Below are 22,137 nucleotides of genomic sequence, written 5' to 3'. Positions count from 1 at the left end.
ATAAAATGAAATATAAAATACAATGTAGGCTTATATGAAATAATATTATTTTTTCATCAATTCTTTTTAATGTTAATGACATTGCTTTTACTAGATTAAAGATAAAGATATCTATGATTTGTATTTTGATGAGAGTCAGTAAAAGGTAAATAATAGTTTCTTAAAATGAAATAAGTGACAGTTGAAACTGTAACCAGTAATCAAATGACCACGATGGATCTTCACAAGCTAGAACTAGCTTACAGCGATCCGATCACAGCGATTCAGCGATTCAAGTAGTTTATTTATTACATGTTATTTATTCTATTTACATCTTAGGAATCATGATTCAATATTAAAATTGATATTTCAAGTCATTGTTTAATTAATATTTTTTTCAAATATTACTTGAGAAGTGCATTTAAAAAAAAAATTCATATGAGAAAGATATACTTTTCATATGGATAACTAATACAGTGATTATTATTTTCATTATTGCATATATATTTTTTACCAATTATATCTTTGTGTTGATTTTAATATTTAACAATTTATATTGGCCTATAATCTCCAGTTTGGAAAAAATACGCCAATGGTTCATTTCTAATTTACTAGCATTCAGTCATTGATAAGTATGGTTATACATGACTGTAAAGTATAATCAATGTACTGTATACATAAAAATTAACATTATCAATAGACAATAAAAGGTAAGCAAATGCAAGTAAATAACTTAATACAAATTAAATAATGAGAATATAACAAATATCTGACACAACTTAGTTGCCCAGTTATTAATAGCTACAACTAAATCAATCATTTATATCCATTATGTTAAAAATGTTTTAAGCTCTCTTGTGCAAAATGTACTTACATGTTTGCTTTTGATTAATGACAGTCAAGTAAATTAATTTATTCTATCAATATATTGACAGCATATAAACTCAAGATACCTCTTGACATTTCTTTTAAATTTTAGAAAGTACATTTTTGAATACATTTATTCAGGAAATACAGTATACTGTACAAAGTTTAAGAAACATGTGGGCATTGATATTTTGGGTTTTTTGTGGTATGGAATGTACATTTCATAATATAATATTTTAAAGTTTGATGGTGGATTTGAAGTTGGAGTATGGCTTGAAGTTGGTTGTAGGTACATCGTCCGTGAGGTTCATAAGTTGAGTTGAGTTGAAAGATGAAAGACTCCAGTATTTAGTCGACGTTTTATTCTGCTGTATTTACATCAAATATACATATGGTGAAAAGGAGTACAATTTACACTGCCAGGCATTATGGACCCATGCAATGGGCCCAAACACACAAGTGTGCGTCCCCGTCTGTATGTCTCCGTATGTATCACTGGCCAGTCCAATATATATACTGATCAAATATCGCATACGTGTACAAATGACAAGTTACTCATGTTACTACAACATAACATTATGACATTGACAGCTAGGAAGAGCTAGGAAGCGACATTAGACTGACCGGTCTGACTGTTACAGACATTAGGCCTTGGGACATACATACATGTACATAGCAATATTTCTTCCTGTTTAATTACCGGTCTAGTTTTAGACAATGACAATATTATTATGGATCTCTAAATAAAACTGATTATGTTATAATAAATCACTGAAATGTTATAAGGATATCTTCATACCTAGTACTAATTTGTCCATCTATTGTCTAAATCTATCTGTATATCTGTTCATCCACTAACTTTGATTATTTTGATTTCATTATTTCATAGTATAAGATTATTCTATTGAAGCTCACATGGATGTTCTCTGAGCAAAATATGTACATGTATGTAAACAGATCAGATTTAGATAGTCCTTTTTTTCCCTTTTTTTTTTTGCACTCAAAATTGAGACGCCAGTCCTGTCTAAATCTGTGATGTAAGTGAGTTTGATTTCATGGTCAACTGTTATGGTCATTTGGCCAAAGTGTCTATATAAATTTCGAATATATTTAGATGAATAGCTTGTGAGGACATATTGAAGTCATAAGTCAAGGCCATTTGAATTACATTTTCCTTTAAACAAAATTTCCTCAAAACCATATAACTATGAGGTCTAAACAGATATACACATATCTCTATATGATCAATAAATAAGAGGCTTACAGCCCTGTCTGTGAGCTTATTACATGCTGGGATGAATGACTGCAAAACAGGTTCAAATGAATAAACTTTACCTTAACTAAAGGTCACATGAATCAAATAGCCAAATACATGTACTTTTAACTGACTTCTTGTCATTAGTTCAGATGACCTTATACATTATTAGAACTGTAGTATTAAATTTAATACAAAGTATAGGGCTTCAAAGTATCTCCAAATAATTTAATCGATTGCATTGACCTCTATTCAAAGTCACAAGGTTCAAATAAGCTATTTGTAACAAATTCCTGTTAATATTACAGCTAGGAGTACTGATATTTAACCAGTGTTATGTTTGTATTTTAAGTGATCGAGTCCAAATGTCCTGGTAGGAAGTGACTAATGCGTTCTATTGAACCCTTGTTTTTTTTTCAATCACAATGAATCTTTGTAATGTATATATAAAAACAAGAGATCCCAGAGGGATCTTGGCGCCCACCAAAGAATGATATATATCTGACAAAGGAAAGATGGATCTTTTCTCTACTTTTTAAACTTTTTCAAACATACTACATATAAAATTTGAGACAGATCGCTTCAGTACCTTTTGAGAAATAGCGGTAACAAACTTCAACTATCAAAATCCAAGATGACTCCTTGGCGGCCATCTTGTTGATCAATCGGTCCCAAATCGCAGTATGCACAACTAGGGCCCTAGGGGAACCTACATGTGAAATTTGAGAAAGATCCCTTCAGTACTTTATGAGAAATAGCGATAACAAACTTTGAATAACAAAATCCAAGATGGCTGCCTGGCGGCCATCTTGTTGACCGATCGGTCCCAAAATACAATATGCACAACTAGGTCCCTAGGGGAACCTACATATAAAATTTGAGACAGATCCCTTCAGTACTATCTGAGAAATAGCGATAACAAACTTTAACTATCAAAATCCAAGATGGCAGCCTGGCGGCCATCTTGTTCACCGATTGGTCCAAAAATGCAATATGCACAACTAGGGCCCTAAGTGAACCTACATATTAAATTTGAGAAAGATCCCTGCTGTACTTTTTGAGAAATAGGGATATCAAACCTTAACTATCAAAATCCAAAATGGCCGCCTGGCGGCCATCTTGTTTTTCCTATCAACCTCAAAATCTGTATGGCACAACTAGGGACCAAGGGTAACCTCCATGTGAAGTATGAACAAAATCCCTTTTGTAGTTCTCAAGAAATGTTGATAACAAACTTCAACTGCCAAAATCAAAGATGGCTGCCTGGCGGCCATCTTGTTTTTCCGATCAGCCACAAAATCTGTATGGCACAAATATGAACCAAGGGGACCCTCCATGTGAAGTTTGAATAAAATCCCTGCAGTAGTTTTTCAGAAATAGTGATAACAAGCATTGTTTACGGACGGACAACGGACAGACGACGGACCACGGACGCAGGGCGATTTGAATAGCCCACCATCTGATGATGGTGGGCTAATAACAAAGGTATAAAATATCCAAGGAGTTTAACAAATGACTTAAAAAGGCGTGGTTATGAGGTTATTTCGAGGAGGACAGATGGCAGAAAAGGTCAGTCTATATGTCTGGTGAGTTAACTTAAGAAACCTGATGTGCTGTTTGCCATAATTTTCATGCTTTAACACTTCTTTTCGGATAAGATCATTGGAGAATACCGGTATGTGAATGAACTTTGAGGAAGCTGTTCTATGCTTTATCTTAATTAACAAAATACCATATAGTTTTGAAATTGGGACCATTACATGTCTTTTTTATGATTTCAAATAACACCTCCTTCAGTACTTTCAGTACTTTGATTTGTATTGCATGATGAGCATCGTTTAAGCCGAGTGTGTTGAAGGTGGAGCTAAAGCATCTTTCAATGAGTACCATATTCATTTAGGAGGTACTGTACTTCCAATTTGGGTACTCAAACTTACATCTGTATAAGTACTGTACTGACTGAAACAGGGGTAGACCGGGCATGCTTAAAGCAAATATTTTTATAATGCACTGCTGACAAGTAAACAAATCATGGGATTAAAACGGAAGGCATCTATTTTGTGAAATGTAAGAGAATTCCAATTCCTGGTAAGAAGGGAACAGATTTTTTTGTTCTAACTCAGTCGAAAGGTCAGGGGTAGGCGATATTGTATGACCTTGAATGAAATGTCATTCATCTCACCAAGGTCAATTTTCTAAACGACTTCTCTTCATCAATAAAATAAAGATGCCTTAAGACTTAATATAAAATTAAGCCTGTGACATGCTGAGATGAAGGGCTACCAAGTTTATTCAAATGAATGACCTTGAGCTTCATTCAAGGTCGCAATGTTCAAATAAAGGCTAAAATATTTAAATGGCTTCTTGACTGGAGACAGAATATTGGCCTGAAGCAAGCTGGGATAAAGCGCTACCAAGTTTGTTAACAAGAGGCCCAAAGGGCCTGTATCGCTCACCTGGTTTGTAATGCCAAGTAATGTTCTAAATACAGGTTCATTGTTTCTTTTCTGAAGGAATTAGAATATTTACCTCTAATTCACCTACTGGGCCCTACCCATCCTACCCCCGGGGGGTCAGAGCCAACATTTATAGAAGTTCTGTGCCCCTTCCCCAAGGATGTTTGTGGCCAAATTTGGTTACAATCCATGCAGAACTCTAGGACAAGTAGCGATTTATAGGATTTACCTCTATTTCCCCTATTGGGCCCCACCCCTCCTGCCCCCGGGGGGTCAGAGCCAAAATTTATACAAGTTCTGTTCCCCTTCCCCCAAGGATGTTTGTGGCCAAATTTGGTTACAATCCATGCAGAACTCTAGGACAAGTAGCGATTTATAGGATTTACCTCTATTTCCCCTATTGGGCTCCACCCCTCCTGCCCCCGGGGGGTCAGAGCCAAACTTTATACAAGTTCTGTTCCCCTTCCCCCAAGGATGTTTGTGGCCAAATTTGGTTACAATCCATGCAGAACTCTAGGACAAGTAGCGATTTATAGGATTTACCTCTATTTCCCCTATTGGGCCCCGCCCCTCCTGCCCCCAGGGGGTCAGAACCAAACTTTATACAAGTTCTGTTCCCCTTCCCCCAAGGATGTTTGTGGCCAAATTTGGTTACAATCCATGCAGAACTCTAGGACAAGTAGCGATTTATAGGATTTACCTCTATTTCCCCTATTGGGCCCCGCCCCTCCTGCCCCCGGGGGGTCAGAGCCTAACTTTATACAAGTTCTGTTCCCCTTCCCCCAAGGATGTTTGTGGCCAAATTTGGTTACAATCCATGCAGAACTCTAGGACAAGTTGCGATTTATAGGATTTACCTCTATTTCCCCTATTGGGCCCTGCCCCTCCTGCCCCCGGGGGGTCAGAGCCAAACTTTATACAAGTTCTGTTCCCCTTCCCCCAAGGATGTTTGTGGCCAAATTTGGTTACAATCCATGCAGAACTCTAGGACAAGTAGCGATTTATAGGATTTACCTCTATTTCCCCTATTGGGCCCCGCCCCTCTTGCCCCCGGGTGGTCAGAGCCAAACTTTATACAAGTTCTGTTCCCCTTCCCCCAAGGATGTTTGTGGCCAAATTTGGTTAAAATCCATGCAGAACTCTATGACTAGTAGCGATTTAAAGGAAATGTTGACGGACGGACGACGGACGCCGCGCCATGACATAAGCTCACCGGCCCTTCGGGCCAGGTGAGCTAAAAAGCGTGACCTTGGCCTGCATTCAACGCTACAGTGAACAAGAGGCCCAGAGGGCCTGTATCGCTCACCTGGTTTGTAATGCCAAGTAATGTTCTGAATACAGGTTCATTGTTTCTTTTCTGAAGGAATTTTAATATTAACCTCTATTTCCCCTATTGGGCCCCGCCCCTCCCGCCCCCTGGGGGTCAGAGCCAAAATTTATACAAGTTCTGTTCCCCTTCCCCCAAGGATGTTTATGGCCAAATTTGGTCACAATCCAAGCAAAACTCTAGGACAAGAAGTGATTTATAGGATTTACCTCTATTTCCCCTATTGGGCCCCACCCCTCCTGCCCCCGGGGGGTCAGAGCCAAAATTTATACAAGTTCTGTTCCCCTTCCCCAAAGGATGTTTGTGGCCAAATTTGGTTACATTCCATTCAGAACTCTATGACTAGTAGCGATTTAAAGGATTTACCTCTATTTCCCCTATTGGGCCCCGCCCCTCCTGCCCCCGGGGGACCAGAGTCAAAATTTATACAAGTTCTGTTCCCCTTCCCCCAAGGATGTTTGTGGCCGAATTTGGTTACAATTCATGTAGAACTCTATTACAAGTAGCGATATAAAGGATTTACCTCTATTTCCCCTATTGGGCCCCGCCCCTCCTGCCCCCGGGAGACCAGAGCCAAAATTTAAACAAGTTCTGTTCCCCTTCCCCCAAGGATTTTTGTGGCTAATTTTGGTTACAATCCATGCAGAACTCTAGGACAAGTAGCGATTTAAAGGATTTACCTCTATTACCCCTATTGGGCCCCGCCCCTCCTGCCCCTGGGGGACCAGAGCCAAAATTTATACAAGTTCTGTTTCCCCTCCCCCAAGGATGTTTGTGGTCAAATTTGGTTACAATCCATGCAGAACTCTAGGACAAGTAGCGATTTATAGGATTTACCTCTATTTCCCCTATTGGGCCCCGCCCCTCCTGCCCTTGGGGGATCAGAGCCAAAATTTATACAAGTTCTGTTCCCCTTCCCCCAAGGATGTTTGTGGCCAAATTTGGTTACAATTCATGTAGAGCTCTAGGACAAGAAGAGATTTAAAGGATTTACCTCTATTTCCCCTATTGGGCCCCGCCCCTCCTGCCCCCGGGGGGTCAGAGCCAAAATTTATACAAGGTCTGTTCCCCCTCCCCCAAGGATGTTTGTGGCCAAATTTGGTTACATTCCATTCAGAACTCTATGACTAGTAGCGATTTAAAGGATTTACCTCTATTTCCCCTATTGGGCCCCGCCCCTCCTGCCCCCGGGGGACCAGAGCCAAAATTTATACAAGTTCTGTTCCCCTTCCCCCAAGGATGTTTGTGGCCAAATTTGGTTACATTCCATTCAGAACTCTATGACAAGTAGCGATTTAAAGGATTTACCTCTATTTCCCCTATTGGGCCCCGCCCCTCCTGCCCCCGGGGGACCAGAGTCAAAATTTACACAAGTTCTGTTCCCCTTCCCCCAAGGATGTTTGTGGCCGAATTTGGTTACAATTCATGTAGAACTCTATTACAAGTAGCGATATAAAGGATTTACCTCTATTTCCCCTATTGGGCCCCGCCCCTCCTTCCCCCGGGGGACCAGAGCCAAAATTTAAACAAGTTCTGTTCCCCTTCCCCCAAGGATGTTTGTGGCTAATTTTGGTTACAATCCATGCAGAACTCTAGGACAAGTAGCGATTTAAAGGATTTACCTCTATTACCCCTATTGGGCCCCGCCCCTCCTGCCCCTGGAGGACCAGAGCCAAAATTTATACAAGTTCTGTTTCCCCTCCCCCAAGGATGTTTGTGGTCAAATTTGGTTACAATCCATGCAGAACTCTAGGACAAGTAGCGATTTATAGGATTTACCTCTATTTCCCCTATTGGGCCCCGCCCCTCCTGCCCCGGGGGGACAGAGCCAAAATTTATACAAGTTCTGTTCCCCCTCCCCCAAGGATGTTTGTGGCCAAATTTGGTTACAATCCATTCAGAACTCTATGACTAGTAGCGATTTAAAGGAAATGTTGACGGACGGACGACGGACGCCGCGCCATGACATAAGCTCACCTTGCTTCAATTGCTTCATTTATATTTATATAGAGAGTCAGGTAACAATATACTATAATATTCATGTATATGTATACTGTTGATAAAAATTTCGTGCCAGGTCCCTGTGGGTACAGTAGCGATAGACATCAAATTAAAGTATACCTCAATCAACATTCAAATGCAGTTGATTTGTGCTTGTTGTCAATGTCTTATCTTAATTATGAAAATACTTCTGGTCTCGCCCTTGACCCAAATGCTGGCCTTGCCCTTGACCTAGGTGCTGGCCTCGACCCGCGTCCAGGTGCTGGCTTCGCTCCGGACCAAGGTGCTGGCCTCACCCCGGACCAAGGTGCTGGCCCACTCCGGACCCAGGTGCTGACAGGTATTTTTTGGCAACAGTATCAGCAAAATTTGAAGTGTGTCTAAAATGGAAACAGTGATAAAAACATCACAAACTCAGGTACATTTAATCTTTACAACAAACAAGATTTCATAACAAGACATATTAGAGGGAACTTGACAGCCATCATTGACATATCTTTATCAGTCAAATTAAAGTATACCTCAATCAACATTCAAATGCAGTTGATTTGTGCTTGTTGTCAATGTCTTATCTTAATTATGAAAATACTTCTGGTCTCGCCCTTGACCCAAATGCTGGCCTTGCCCTTGACCTAGGTGCTGGCCTCGACCCGGGTCCAGGTGCTGGCTTCGCTCCGGACCAAGGTGCTGGCCTCACCCCGGACCAAGGTGCTGGCCCACTCCGGACCCAGGTGCTGACAGGTATTTTTTGGCAACAGTATCAGCAAAATTTGAAGTGTGTCTAAAATGGAAACAGTGATAAAAACATCACAAACTCAGGTACATTTAATCTTTACAACAAACAAGATTTCATAACAAGACATATTAGAGGGAACTTGACAGCCATCATTGACATATATCTTTATCAGTCAAATTATCTTTTCCCCAATTTTCTTTTCTTTTCCTTCAAAACTTTATATTGATAACAATATTAAACAATATTATCAAAACATCTATAACCCCATAATACATATAATTTTTGCTTTTTCATCACAAATCATTAAATGAAATGTATTTACATTTAAGGGCCAAGGGGAACTTCTGATAATTTACGGGCGATAATGAGAAAATCTCTAAAACATTCCCTAAGACAATTCTGTTGTTGATATCGTGCCTGGTTGACCATAGTCTATTCCGATCAATCTAAAAATCACATGAATACAGGTACGTTCTGTGTTTTTTCCTCATGGATTTTAAAGATTCACTTCTTATTACCCTGTTGGGCACCGCCCCGCCTGCCTCTAGGGTCAGAGTGAAGATTTATACAAACTCTGTTCTTCCCCCGAGGATGTTTCTGATTAAATTATGATTACAATCAATAGAAACTCTAGTAGCGATTTAAAGGATTTACAATCCACTGTTTTCCCCTTTTAATTTACAAAATCTCTGCATGTTCCCCCTCCCACAAGGATATTCATGGCTGTAATCCATGCAAGAACTGTGTGATTACTTAGTAGCAGTTCAAAGGAAATGCTGACGGACGATGAACGCCGTGTCATGACATTCAGCTCACCAGCCCTTTGGGCCAGGTGAGGTAACAAGAGGCCCATGGGCCTTTACGGTCATCTGACTCATGGCACAAAACAACAAAGTCACAGTATAAAGTAGTGGTTAACAATTAATATAAATAATACAAGGAACTCCTTAGTTGAATATGTAAGTTTCTGAAATAGGTAAATGTCATTTGTTGAACAAACTTGGTTGCCCTTCATCCATATATGGTTGTAACCCATTCAAGGATTAATATAAGGAGTCAGATTTTAAAGCCAAATTTCAGCTAAGCTCCCAGTTTGGACCTCCGCCGTACTATCCCCATGGGTCTTAGCCTGGTCCTTTATAAAATATGATTGTCCTCACCTAAAGTTCCCCCTTCTGAATCAATTAAAACCCCTTTAGACCAATTTTCATTGAGATCTGGAATGAACCCGAACACAGGAAGTGGGCCAGCAGCCATCTTGAAATACCAAATTTTTTACGAAAATGTTTGCATGTTGTTCGGCATCAATTAAAACCCCCTATAGACCAATTTTCATTAAGATCAGAGACTGAAACATTAAACCAGGAAGTGGGCCAGCGGCTATCTTGGAATACAATAATCTTTACGAAAATGTTTGCACGTTGTTCGGCATCAATTAAAACCTCTATAGACCAATTTTCATTGAGATCAGAGAGTGAAACCTCTAAACAGGAAGTGGGCCAGCTAAAATTAAGAAAATTTGCCCTTTTGGGGCCCCACCCCTCAGCCCCTAGGGGTCGGACCAGGTTCATTTATATAAAATATGATTGTCCTTCCCCAATGATGTTTAACACCAAATATAAATGAAATCCATCCAAGGATGAAGGAGGAGTAGGATTTTAAAGCTTAAAATAAGAAAGTTTGCCCTTTTGGGGCCCCATCCCTCAGCCCCTAGGGGTCGGACCAGGCTCATTTATATAAAATATGATTGTCCTTGCCCAATGATGTTTCACACTAAATATAAATGAAATCCATCCAAGGATGAAGGAGGAGTAGAATTTTAAAGCTTAAAATAAGATAATTTGCCCTTTTGGGGCCCCACCCCTCAGCCCCTAGGGGTCAGACCTATCTCAAATATATACAATATGAATGTCCTTACCTAATGATGTTTCACACTAAATATGGATGAAATCCATCAAAGGATGAAGGAGGAGTAGGAATTTAAAGCTAAAATAAGAAAATTTGCCCTTTTGGGTGCCCCACCCCTCAGCTCCTAGGGGTCGGACCAGGCTCATTTATATAAAATATGATTGTCCTTCCCCAATGATGTTTCAAACCAAATATGGATGAAATCCATCAAAGAATGAAGGAGGAGTAGGCTTTTGTATGAATAGTCTTATGCACGACGCACGGCGCACGACGACGGACGAAATGCGATGACAATAGGTCATCCTGACCTTCGGTCAGATGACTTAAAAATGCAGTTTGCACAATTTAAGGGCCCCAAGAGACTAATGCTATATTTAATCTTTGAGTATGGATCGATCCTTTCAGATATTTGCTATAACATGAATTGTTTATTTATTTACGGATGGATGGACAACAGACAAAGGATGGAATGTGAATTAACACAACAATATAATGTATTGATGGTGGGTTAAAAAGCACAATCTAGTCCAATCAAGAGGAGTTGTTTCCCTTGACTAAACAAAACAAATAACAAATAAAAACAAAACGTCACCTGATAAAACAATAATTTACATAGAACATCAAAATTAATATATCGTAGACCAGTTAAGTGCAAAGAATACCCTGTTTACTTCAAATTTTGATGCAAAGGTTTCCTTTCATAAGCACTTTATGGCCATAGAAAAGAAATTATCCAAAGGCACAAGTGACATAGTGCTTTATCTAAAAAGAAATAGTCACTTTTTAGATAGCTGTCAGCATTAGCCCATGTTCGCATATAAGGGGCTAGGAATATCTAAATAAATAATGTAATTTCATATGTTACACTCATTTCTATTAGGTAGATCTTTCAGGTTATTTTTCCATAGACCGAAATTATTGAATGTAAAGTATTGTGACGTCATGCATACACAATGTTTTCACATGAAACTTTAAAAGTGGCACAGTCATTGGCCAAACTGAACTATTGGATAAGATATCAATGCGCCAAAACTCAATTTGCTTTATTACAAGAGGCCCAGAGGGCCTTTATCGCTCACCTGTTTTTTTTTAGTAATTATCACAAAGACTCTTACAATTAGAACAAGAGGCCCAGAGGGCCTGTATTGAAAAGTAAGTGAAATCACTGAAATTTATGTCTAATTAGTACTTGATTGAGTTGATTAAATTATAAGCATTATTCTCTAAACATTAAGATCTTGTGTGCACCTTTGGATAATTTTATTTCTTATGCCCTAAAGTACTTTCATGCCAAAGGCGACATTTGCATCATGACTTAAAGTAAAAAATATATGATTGAATGATAACTTTGATTACCCGTTATAGTATGTTTGATCAGATTAGAAGGCGGTTAAGTGATATTTTACTTCAAGTCCTGATTTTAAAAAAATGTCCCCTTTGGCATGTGAAGTTTGGTAAAACATCCTACCTTGGTAAATGCATATGGTATATTTCTTCTATTACATATTAAAAGATAATGCAATAAAGATGAACATTTTTTATACTCTGTGAGAATATATGACTCTTTCATATGTACATATGTAGGATAGAACTATTCCACCCGAGGGTACAGAATTTTGGGTCAGAACCGAGGCTTGCCGAGGTTTCTGACCCAAAATTCTGTACCCGAGGGTGGAATAGTTCTATCCTACATAATTTACATATGAAAGAGTTATTTTCTCACATTGCTTGTCGAGTTACTTGCACGAAAGGCGAGGCAGCCATTTTGTGACAAAATCTTAACTTCTTAAATAATTGATCGATTTTAAAAATAAGAACGCCATTCGAAAGAGCTCATCAAAGTTTGGTTTATATTCATAAATATAAACAAGAAATCTTAGTTAAAACGGTTTGAAATGCAAATTAAACAAATGAAATGGTAAATAAATCCGGCAAATCAATCGAAATAGAAGAAAAATGACGTCAACTGTGGCTGATATGACGTCATCTGATTATTCGGCAATTGTGACGTCACAGCTATGTAAGATAGATTTATCTTACATAGCTGTCTTTCATGGGACAACTCTATCTTACATGGCTAGCAATGTGAGAAATACCTATATTCATACAACAACATTATTGAGGATTTCTAAAGACAGATACACAGTTCTACAAGTTGAGGGAGTTAGTATTTTAGACTTGAGTTTATCTAGTAAGTAGTATCTTCCATGAATTACTCCTTTGCTGACTATATATATGGTTACCTCCCTTGATCAGGAAATGTCACAATACATTATTAATCAGATTATATCATAATACTCTTATATATAGTAAAAAAATAAATGACTTATAATGCACAACATTTCCAGACATTATCACATCACTTTGTGTTCGTCTTTGGGATCATGGTCAATGTTATAATCGAGATGGACAAACGCTCGCTCCACTTCTGGTAGCCGCTCCAGTCTCTGTTGTAGTGGTTCCCCGATGTTGTGTGCTTCTGATAGAGTCATATCCTGAGGAAGGACGATATCAACCTCCACTAAAAAGTTATTACCAAAGTGGAATGCCCGCACAGTTTCCACGTACTGAATTCTCGAGTCGTGGTTAATACTAATCCATGTTATTTTCTTCAGAAAGTCGGGGTTGGCCGTGAACCCTGTCAGCATCTTAGTTTGATCTGGAAAGAAATAAACAATCTTGATCAGACAAATTTGTATACTCCAGTCTGTTATAGAGGTTATAATGTATACCCCAGTCTGTTATAGAGGTTATAATGTATATCCCAGTCTGTTATAAAATTTATATTGTATACCCCAGTCTGTTATAGAGGTGATAATGTTTACCCCAGTCTGTTACTGAGGTTATAATGTATACCCCAGTCTGTTATAGAGAATATAATGTATACCCCAGTCTGTTACAGAGGTTATAATGTATACCCCAGTCTGTTATAGAGGTTATCTACATACCCCAGTCTTTTGTAAAGGTTATAATACATACCTCAGTCTGTTATAGAGGTTATTATACATACCCCAGTCTGTTATAGAGGCAATAATGTATACCCCAGTCTGTTATAGAGGTTATAATGTATACCCCAGTCTGTTACTGAGGTTATTTGGTTTGGTTTGGTTTATTTATTTTTACGTCCTATTAACAGCCAGGGTCATGTAAGGACGTGCCAGGTTTGTTGGTGGAGGAAAGCCGGAGTACCTGGAGAAAAACCAACGACCAGCGGTCAGTACCTGGCAACTGCCTCACATGGGATTCGAACCCGCATCCCAGAGGTGGAGGGCTTGTGGTAATATGTCAGGACATCTTAACCACTCGGCCACCGTGGCCCCATGAGGTTATTATGTATACCCCAGTCCGTTATAGAGTTATTATGTATACCCCAATCTGTTATAGAGGTTACAATGTTTACCCCAGCCTATTATAGACGCTATAATATTTACCCCAGTCTGTTATAGAGGTTATAATGTTTACCCCAGTCTGTTATAGAGGTTATAATGTTTACCCCAGTCTATTATAGAGGTTATAATGTTTACCCCAGTCTGTTATAGAGGTTATAATGTTTACCCCAGTCTGTTATAGAGGTTATAATGTAAACCCCAGTCTGTTATAGAGGTTATAATGTATACCCCAGTCTGTTATAGAGGTTATAATGTATACCCCAGTCTGTTATAGAGGTTATAATGTATACCCCAGTCTGTTATAGAGGTTATAATGTATACCCCAGTCTGTTATAGAGGTTATAATGTATACCCCAGTCTGTTATAGAGGTTATAATGTATACCCCAGTCTGTTATAGAGGTTATAATGTATACCCCAGTCTGTTATAGAGGTTATAATGTATACCCCAGTCTGTTATAGAGGTTATAATACATACCCCAGTCTGTTATAGAGGTTATAATGTATACCCAGTCTGTTACTGAGTGTTATAGATTATAATGTATACCCCAGTCTGTTAAAGAGGTTATAATGTATACCCCAGTCTGTTATAGAGGTTATAATGTATACCCCAGTCTGTTATAGAGGTTATATTACATACCCCAGTCTGTTTTATAATGTATACCCCAGCTGTTATGATTATATACCCCAGTCTGTTAAAGAGGTTATAATGTATACCCAGTCTGTTATAGAGGTTATAATGTAAACCCCAGTCTGTTATAGAGGTTATAATGTATACCCCAGTCTGTTATAGAGGTTATAATGTAACCCCAGTCTGTTATAGAGGTTATAATGTATACCCCAGTCCGTTATAGAGGTTATAATGTATACCCCAGTCTGTTATAGAGGTTATAATGTATACCCCAGTCTGTTATAGAGGTTATAATGTATACCCCAGTCTGTTATAGAGGTTATAATGTATACCCCAGTCTGTTATAGAGGTTATAATGTATACCCCAGTCTGTTATAGAGGTTATAATGTATACCCATTACCCCAGTCTGTTATAGAGGTTATAATGTATACCCCAGTCTGTTATAGAGGTTATAATGTATACCCCAGTCTGTTATAGAGGTTATAATTACATACCCCAGTCTGTTATAGAGGTTATAATGTATACCCCAGTCTGTTATAGAGGTTATAATACATACCCCAGTCTGTTATAGAGGTTATAATGTATACCCCAGTCTGTAATAGAGGTTATAATGTGTACCCCAGTCTGTTATAGAGGTTATAATGTATACCCCAGTCTGTTATAAGAGGTTATAATGTATACCCCAGTCTGTTATAGAGGTTATAATGTATACCCCAGTCTGTTATAGAGGTTATAATGTTACCCCAGTCTGTTATAGAGGTTATATAATACCCCAGTCTGTTATAGAGGTTATAATGTATACCCCCAGTCCTGTTATAGAGGTTATAATGTATACCCCAGTCTGTTATAGAGGTTATAATGTATACCCCAGCTCTATAGAGTTATTATTTACCCCAGGTTATAGAGGTTATAATGTATACCCCAGTCTGTTATAGAGGTTATAATGTATACCCCAGTCTGTTATAGAGGTTATAATGTATACCCCAGTCTGTTTATAGAGGTTATAATGTATACCCCAGTCTGTTATAGAGGTTATAATGTATACCCCAGTCTGTTATAGAGGTTATAATGTATACCCCAGTCTGTTATAGAGGTTATAATGTATACCCCAGTCTGTTATAGAGGTTATAATGTATACCCCAGTCTGTTATAGAGGTTATAATGTATACCCCAGTCTGTTATAGAGGTTATACATACCCAGTATACCCCAGCTGTTATAAGTATACCCATGTTATAGAGGTTATAATGTATACCCCAGTCTGTTATAGAGGTTATAATGTATACCCCAGTCTGTTATAGAGGTTATAATGTATACCCCAGTCTGTTATAGAGGTTATAATGTATACCCCAGTCTGTTATAGAGGTTATAATGTATACCCCAGTCTGTTATAGAGGTTATAATGTATACCCCAGTCTGTTATAGAGGTTATAATGTATACCCCAGTCTGTTATAGAGGTTATAATGTATACCCCAGTCTGTTATAGAGGTTATAATGTATACCCCAGTCTGTTATAGAGGTTATAATGTATACCCCAGTCTGTTATAGAGGTTATAATGTATACCCCAGTCTGTTATAGAGGTTATAATGTATACCCAGTCTGTTATAGAGGTTATAATGTATACCCCAGTCTGTTATAGAGGTTATAATGTATACCCCAGTCTGTTATAGAGGTTATAATGTATACCCCAGTCTGTTATAGAGTTTATAATGTATACCCCAGTCTGTTATAGAGGTTATAATGTATACCCCAGTCTGTTATAGAGGTTATAATGTATACCCCAGTCTGTTATAGAGGTTATAATTTAAATCCCAGCCTGTTATAGAGGTTATAATGTATACCCCAGTCTGTTATAGAGGTTATAATGTATACCCCAGTCTGTTATAGAGGTTATAATGTATACCCCAGTCTGTTATAAGGTTATAATGTAACCCCAGTCTGTTATGAGGTTATTACCCAGTCTGTTTATAGAGGTTATAATGTATACCCCAGTCTGTTATAGAGGTTATAATGTATACCCCAGTCTGTTATAGAGGTTATAATGTATACCCCAGTCTGTTATAGAGGTTATAATGTATACCCCAGTCTGTTATAGAGGTTATAATGTATACCCCAGTCTGTTATAGAGGTTATAATGTATACCCCAGTCTGTTATAGAGGTTATAATGTATACCCCAGTCTGTTATAGAGGTTATAATGTATACCCCCAGTCTGTTATAGAGGTTATAATGTATACCCCAGTCTGTTATAGAGGTTATAATGTATACCCCAGTCTGTTATAGAGGTTATAATGTATACCCCAGTCTGTTATAGAGGTTATAATGTATACCCCAGTCTGTTATAGAGGTTATAATGTATACCCCAGTCTGTTATAGAGGTTATAATGTATACCCCAGTCTGTTATAGAGGTTATAATACATACCCCAGTCTGTTATAGAGGTTATAATGTATACCCCAGTCTGTTATAGAGGTTATAATGTATACCCCAGTCTGTTATAGAGGTTATAATGTATACCCAAGTCTGTTATAGAGGTTATAATGTATACCCCAGTCTGTTATAGAGGTTATAATGTATACCCCAGTCTGTTATAGAGGTTATAATGTATACCCAGTCTGTTATGAGAAGTATAGGTTATAATGTATACCCCAGTCTGTTATAGAGGTTATAATGTATACCCCAGTCTGTTATAGAGGTTATAATGTATACCCCAGTCTTTATGGTTATAATGTATACCCCAGTCTTTTGTAAAGGTTATAATACATACCCCAGTCTGTTATAGAGGTTATAATGTATACCCCAGTCTGTTATAGAGGTTATAATGTATATACCCCAGTCTGTTATAGAGGTTATAATGTATACCCCAGTCTGTTATAGAGGTTATAATGTATACCCCAGTCTGTTATAGAGGTTATAATGTATACCCCAGTCTGTTATAGAGGTTATAATGTATACCCCAGTCTGTTATAGAGGTTATAATGTATACCCCAGTCTGTTATAGAGGTTATAATGTTTACCCCAGTCTGTTATAGAGGTTATATAATGTATACCCCAGTCTGTTATAGAGGTTATAATGTATACCCCAGTCTGTTATAGAGGTTATAATGTATACCCCAGTCTGTTATAGAGGTTATAATGTATACCCCAGTCTGTTATAGAGGTTATTATGTTTACCCCAGTCTGTTATAGAGGTTATAATGTATACCCCAGTCTGTTATAGAGGTTATAATGTTTACCCCAGTCTGTTATAGAGGTTATAATGTATACCCCAGTCTGTTATAGAGGTTATAATGTATACCCCAGTCTGTTATAGAGGTTATAATGTATACCCCAGTCTGTTATAGAGGTTATAATGTATACCCCAGTCTGTTATAGAGGTTAATAATGTATACCCCAGTCTGTTATAGAGGTTATAATGTTTACCCCAGTCTGTTATAGAGGTTATAATGTATACCCCAGTCTGTTATAGAGGTTATAATGTATACCCCAGTCTGTTATAGAGGTTATAATGTATACCCCAGTCTGTTATAGAGGTTATAATGTATACCCCAGTCTGTTATAGAGGTTATAATGTATACCCCAGTCTGTTATAGAGGTTATAATGTATACCCCAGTCTGTTATAGAGGTTATAATGTTTACCCCAGTCTGTTATAGAGGTTATAATGTATACCCCAGTCTGTTATAGAGGTTATAATGTATACCCCAGTCTGTTATAGAGGTTATTATGTATACCCCAGTCTGTTATAGAGGTTATAATGTATACCCCAGTCTGTTATAGAGGTTATAATGTATACCCCAGTCTGTTATAGAGGTTATAATGTATACCCCAGTCTGTTATAGAGGTTATAATGTATACCCCAGTCTGTTATAGAGGTTATAATGTATACCCCAGTCTGTTATAGAGGTTATAATGTATACCCCAGTCTGTTATAGAGGTTATCTACATACCCCAGTCTGTTATAGAGGTTATAATGTATACCCCAGTCTGTTATAGAGGTTATAATGTATACCCCAGTCTGTTATAGAGGTTATCTATACCCCAGTCTGTTATAGAGGTTATAATGTATACCCAGTCTGTTATAGAGGTTATAATGTATACCCCAGTCTGTTATAGAGGTTATAATGTATACCCCAGTCTGTTATAGAGGTTATAATGTATACCCCAGTCTGTTATAGAGGTTATAATGTATACCCCAGTCTGTTATAGAGGTTATAATGTATACCCCAGTCTGTTATAGAGGTTATAATGTATACCCCAGTCTGTTATAGAGGTTATAATGTATACCCCAGTCTGTTATAGAGGTTATAATGTATACCCCAGTCTGTTATAGAGGTTATAATGTATACCCCAGTCTGTTATAGAGGTTATAATGTATACCCCAGTCTGTTATAGAGGTTATAATGTATACCCCAGTCTGTTATAGAGGTTATAATGTATACCCCAGTCTGTTATAGAGGTTATAATGTATACCCCAGTCTGTTATAGAGGTTATAATGTATACCCCAGTCTGTTATAGAGGTTATAATGTATACCCCAGTCTGTTATAGAGGTTATAATGTATACCCCAGTCTGTTATAGAGGTTATAATGTTTACCCCAGTCTGTTATAGAGGTTATAATGTATACCCCAGTCTGTTATAGAGGTTATAATGTATACCCCAGTCTGTTATAGAGGTTATAATGTATACCCCAGTCTGTTATAGAGGTTATAATGTATACCCCAGTCTGTTATAGAGGTTATAATGTATACCCCAGTCTGTTATAGAGGTTATAATGTATACCCCAGTCTGTTATAGAGGTTATAATACATACCCCAGTCTGTTATAGAGGTTATAATGTATACCCCAGTCTGTTATAGAGGTTATAATGTATACCCCAGTCTGTTATAGAGGTTATAATGTATACCCCAGTCTGTTATAGAGGTTATAATGTATACCCCAGTCTGTTATAGAGGTTATTATACATACCCCAGTCTGTTATAGAGGTTATAATGTATACCCCAGTCTGTTATAGAGGTTATAATGTATACCCCAGCCTGTTATAGAGGTTATAATGTTTACCCCAGTCTGTTATAGAGGTTATAATGTATACCCCAGTCTGTTATAGAGGTTATAATGTATACCCCAGTCTGTTATAGAGGTTAATAGTATACCCCAGTTATTTAGAGTTATTATGTATACCCCAGTTCTGTTATAGAGGTTATAATGTATACCCCAGTCTGTTATAAGAGGTTATAATGTATACCCCAGTCTGTTATAGAGGTTATAATGTATACCCCAGCATGTTATAGAGGTTATAATGTATACCCCAGTCTGTTATAGAGGTTATAATGTATACCCCAGTCTGTTATAGAGGTTATAATGTATACCCCAGTCTGTTATAGAGGTTATTATCAATGTATACCCCAGTCTGTATATAAACTGAGGTTATAATGTTTACCCCAGTCTGTTATAGAGGTTATAATGTATACCCCAAAGTGAATCTACAGTTAACATTGAGGTTATAATGTTGGGTGTATAAACCCTGTATATCAGTGATTGGTCAGTTTTTATCTCCTGAAATCATTGAATTTTTGCTAAGACATATTCCAGGTGTAGATACCTGTACCGGTATATATACGAAGGGCTAGATAGTGACAACTTTTCACTTTTCATTCAACGGTTTTGTTACATGTTCATTGTGTTTGTGAATACTTTTCACGGTCAATTCTAACAATAAAACATACACATAACTTCTAAGAGTTCATTTGAATGTAGCACACCAAGAGAAATGAATCGTACTTGTATACCTTAGAAACCAAGAAAACGTAGGATGGAAGTCTGTGTTCTACCATGTGCATATGTGAGAATAAATGCTTGTGCTGTAATAAAAAAAATTCTTCTGATGATTTCCATGTGAACCTATTGTGATAAAGTTCTATCCTTTATAAACCAGACACCTGTATAAACCGAACAAATAGACTGGTCCCGTTTACATCCGGTTTAGACAAGTTATACAGTGGTAATTTAACTCATGGAGTATCCAGGTTGTAATTTCTGACACAAAAGATTTTTTTGATACATTGTGAGTTCCATTTATGATAAATATCTGTAAGTTTGACTCAAGCGAGATTTACCAAAACATTGCTAAACAAAGGGTCAAACTTTAGTGTGTTATTACCAATACTGTGAATATTTACCCAAGTAGCCACAGACTAAGGCTACAGAATTGGAAAGCACATCGTTACGGTGATCTTGGGCAAGAGCTTGTACAGTTGGCTTCAGGATTGGGCGACATAACAGGTATAGAATGAATTTGATCACTAAAAAAATAATAATAATTTGGCAATGTTACTGAAAAAAAGCATTAATACAATTCCACTTATTGTGTACAGAAGATAGAATTGAAACTAGACAAATGAGAGGAAGTTTACTAGACTCTACGACAAGTAAGTCTCTAGACAAATGAGTGGAACTTTACCAGACTCTACGACAAGTAAGTCTCTAGACAAATGAGAGGAACTTTACCAGACTCTACGACAAGTAAGTCTCTGTCATTGCACATTATGCAAATAATGATGATGAAATTCACCAGGATTTTTAACCAACTAACGTTGTCCTATGGCCAGATGTCCTGAGCCTATGTATGGTCAGTTGACTCCTTGCTCAATTCAAAATAACATCACACGATGAAGTCATAAGAAAATGTATATCAAAAAGGCAAAATTTGACCTTGACATATGACCTTGTGACTATAATAATAAGCTTTGCTTTAAATTCTGAAGAATTTGATAATGATATCAAAAATAAAAATCTCATCAGTTAACAGCAAGTAAATTGTGATTTCTTTCATGCATAAATCGAAGATAGTGACCTTGACCTCTGACATTATTACCTTGATTGACCTCTGACTTTTGATCACACCATGACAAAATGTTTAATCTAATTTTTGAGCTTTTAAAATGATTTTCGAAAAATTTCAAAAACGAAAAACAAAGTTTTGAAGTAAAAAAGTTTGAGTCCAGAACATAATAAATTTAGTAAATTTCAAATTAAATATTTCAATAGTAATTTGCTATTCCTTTCAGATTTCCAACATATAATTATAATCCAATTTAAGGTTGAAGCCTCTAAACCTACCTACAGTAGAAGCTGTTATGATGATGGTTGGTACAGTGAAGCTTGGTGGTGTGGAGTTGTGGTTTGCAAGATCTATAAACTTTTCTGCTGATTCACGGATTAACTGTAAGGATGCCAAACTCATAATGACAGACAATACCACGATAGCTATGGGCTCAAGTTTAGTTCTACCTGGAACAAACAACAACAGGCTCAAGTTTAGTTCTAACTAGAACACACATACAATGGGTTCAAGTTTAGTTCTAACTAGAACACACAAGCAATGGGCTCAAGTTTGGTTCTACCTGGAACACACATACAATGGGTTCAAGTTTAGTTCTAACTAGAACACACAAGCAATGGGCTCAAGTTTAGTTCTACCTGGAACACACAAAACATGTGTTCAAGTTCAGTTCTACCTGTAACACACATACAATGGGTTCAAGTTTAGTTCTAACTAGAACACACAAACAATGGGCTCAAATTTAGTTCT

The 22,137-nt window shown here is 37.5% G+C and overlaps 1 protein-coding gene across 1 annotated transcript in view; it reads right to left on the bottom strand.

The window, feature by feature from the left end:
• Positions 1 to 1,193: 1,193 nt before the first annotated feature.
• Positions 1,194 to 22,137, bottom strand: part of LOC138307153 (uncharacterized) — a 115,488-nt gene continuing 94,544 nt past the window's right edge. The window contains exons 5-7 of the mRNA XM_069247782.1: positions 21,666 to 21,836; positions 20,706 to 20,848; positions 1,194 to 13,267 (exon numbers count right to left, since the gene is read on the bottom strand). Coding sequence (XP_069103883.1) covers positions 12,884 to 13,267; positions 20,706 to 20,848; positions 21,666 to 21,836 — 698 coding nt within the window. The 3' untranslated portion in view covers positions 1,194 to 12,883. The remainder of the gene's footprint in view (positions 13,268 to 20,705; positions 20,849 to 21,665; positions 21,837 to 22,137) is intronic.

Source organism: Argopecten irradians, chromosome 14, assembly GCF_041381155.1.
Source record: "Argopecten irradians isolate NY chromosome 14, Ai_NY, whole genome shotgun sequence".
Lineage (NCBI taxonomy): Eukaryota > Metazoa > Mollusca > Bivalvia > Pectinida > Pectinidae > Argopecten > Argopecten irradians.
Note: the sequence above shows the minus strand (reverse complement) of the source record. Positions and strands in the feature narration are given on the sequence as shown.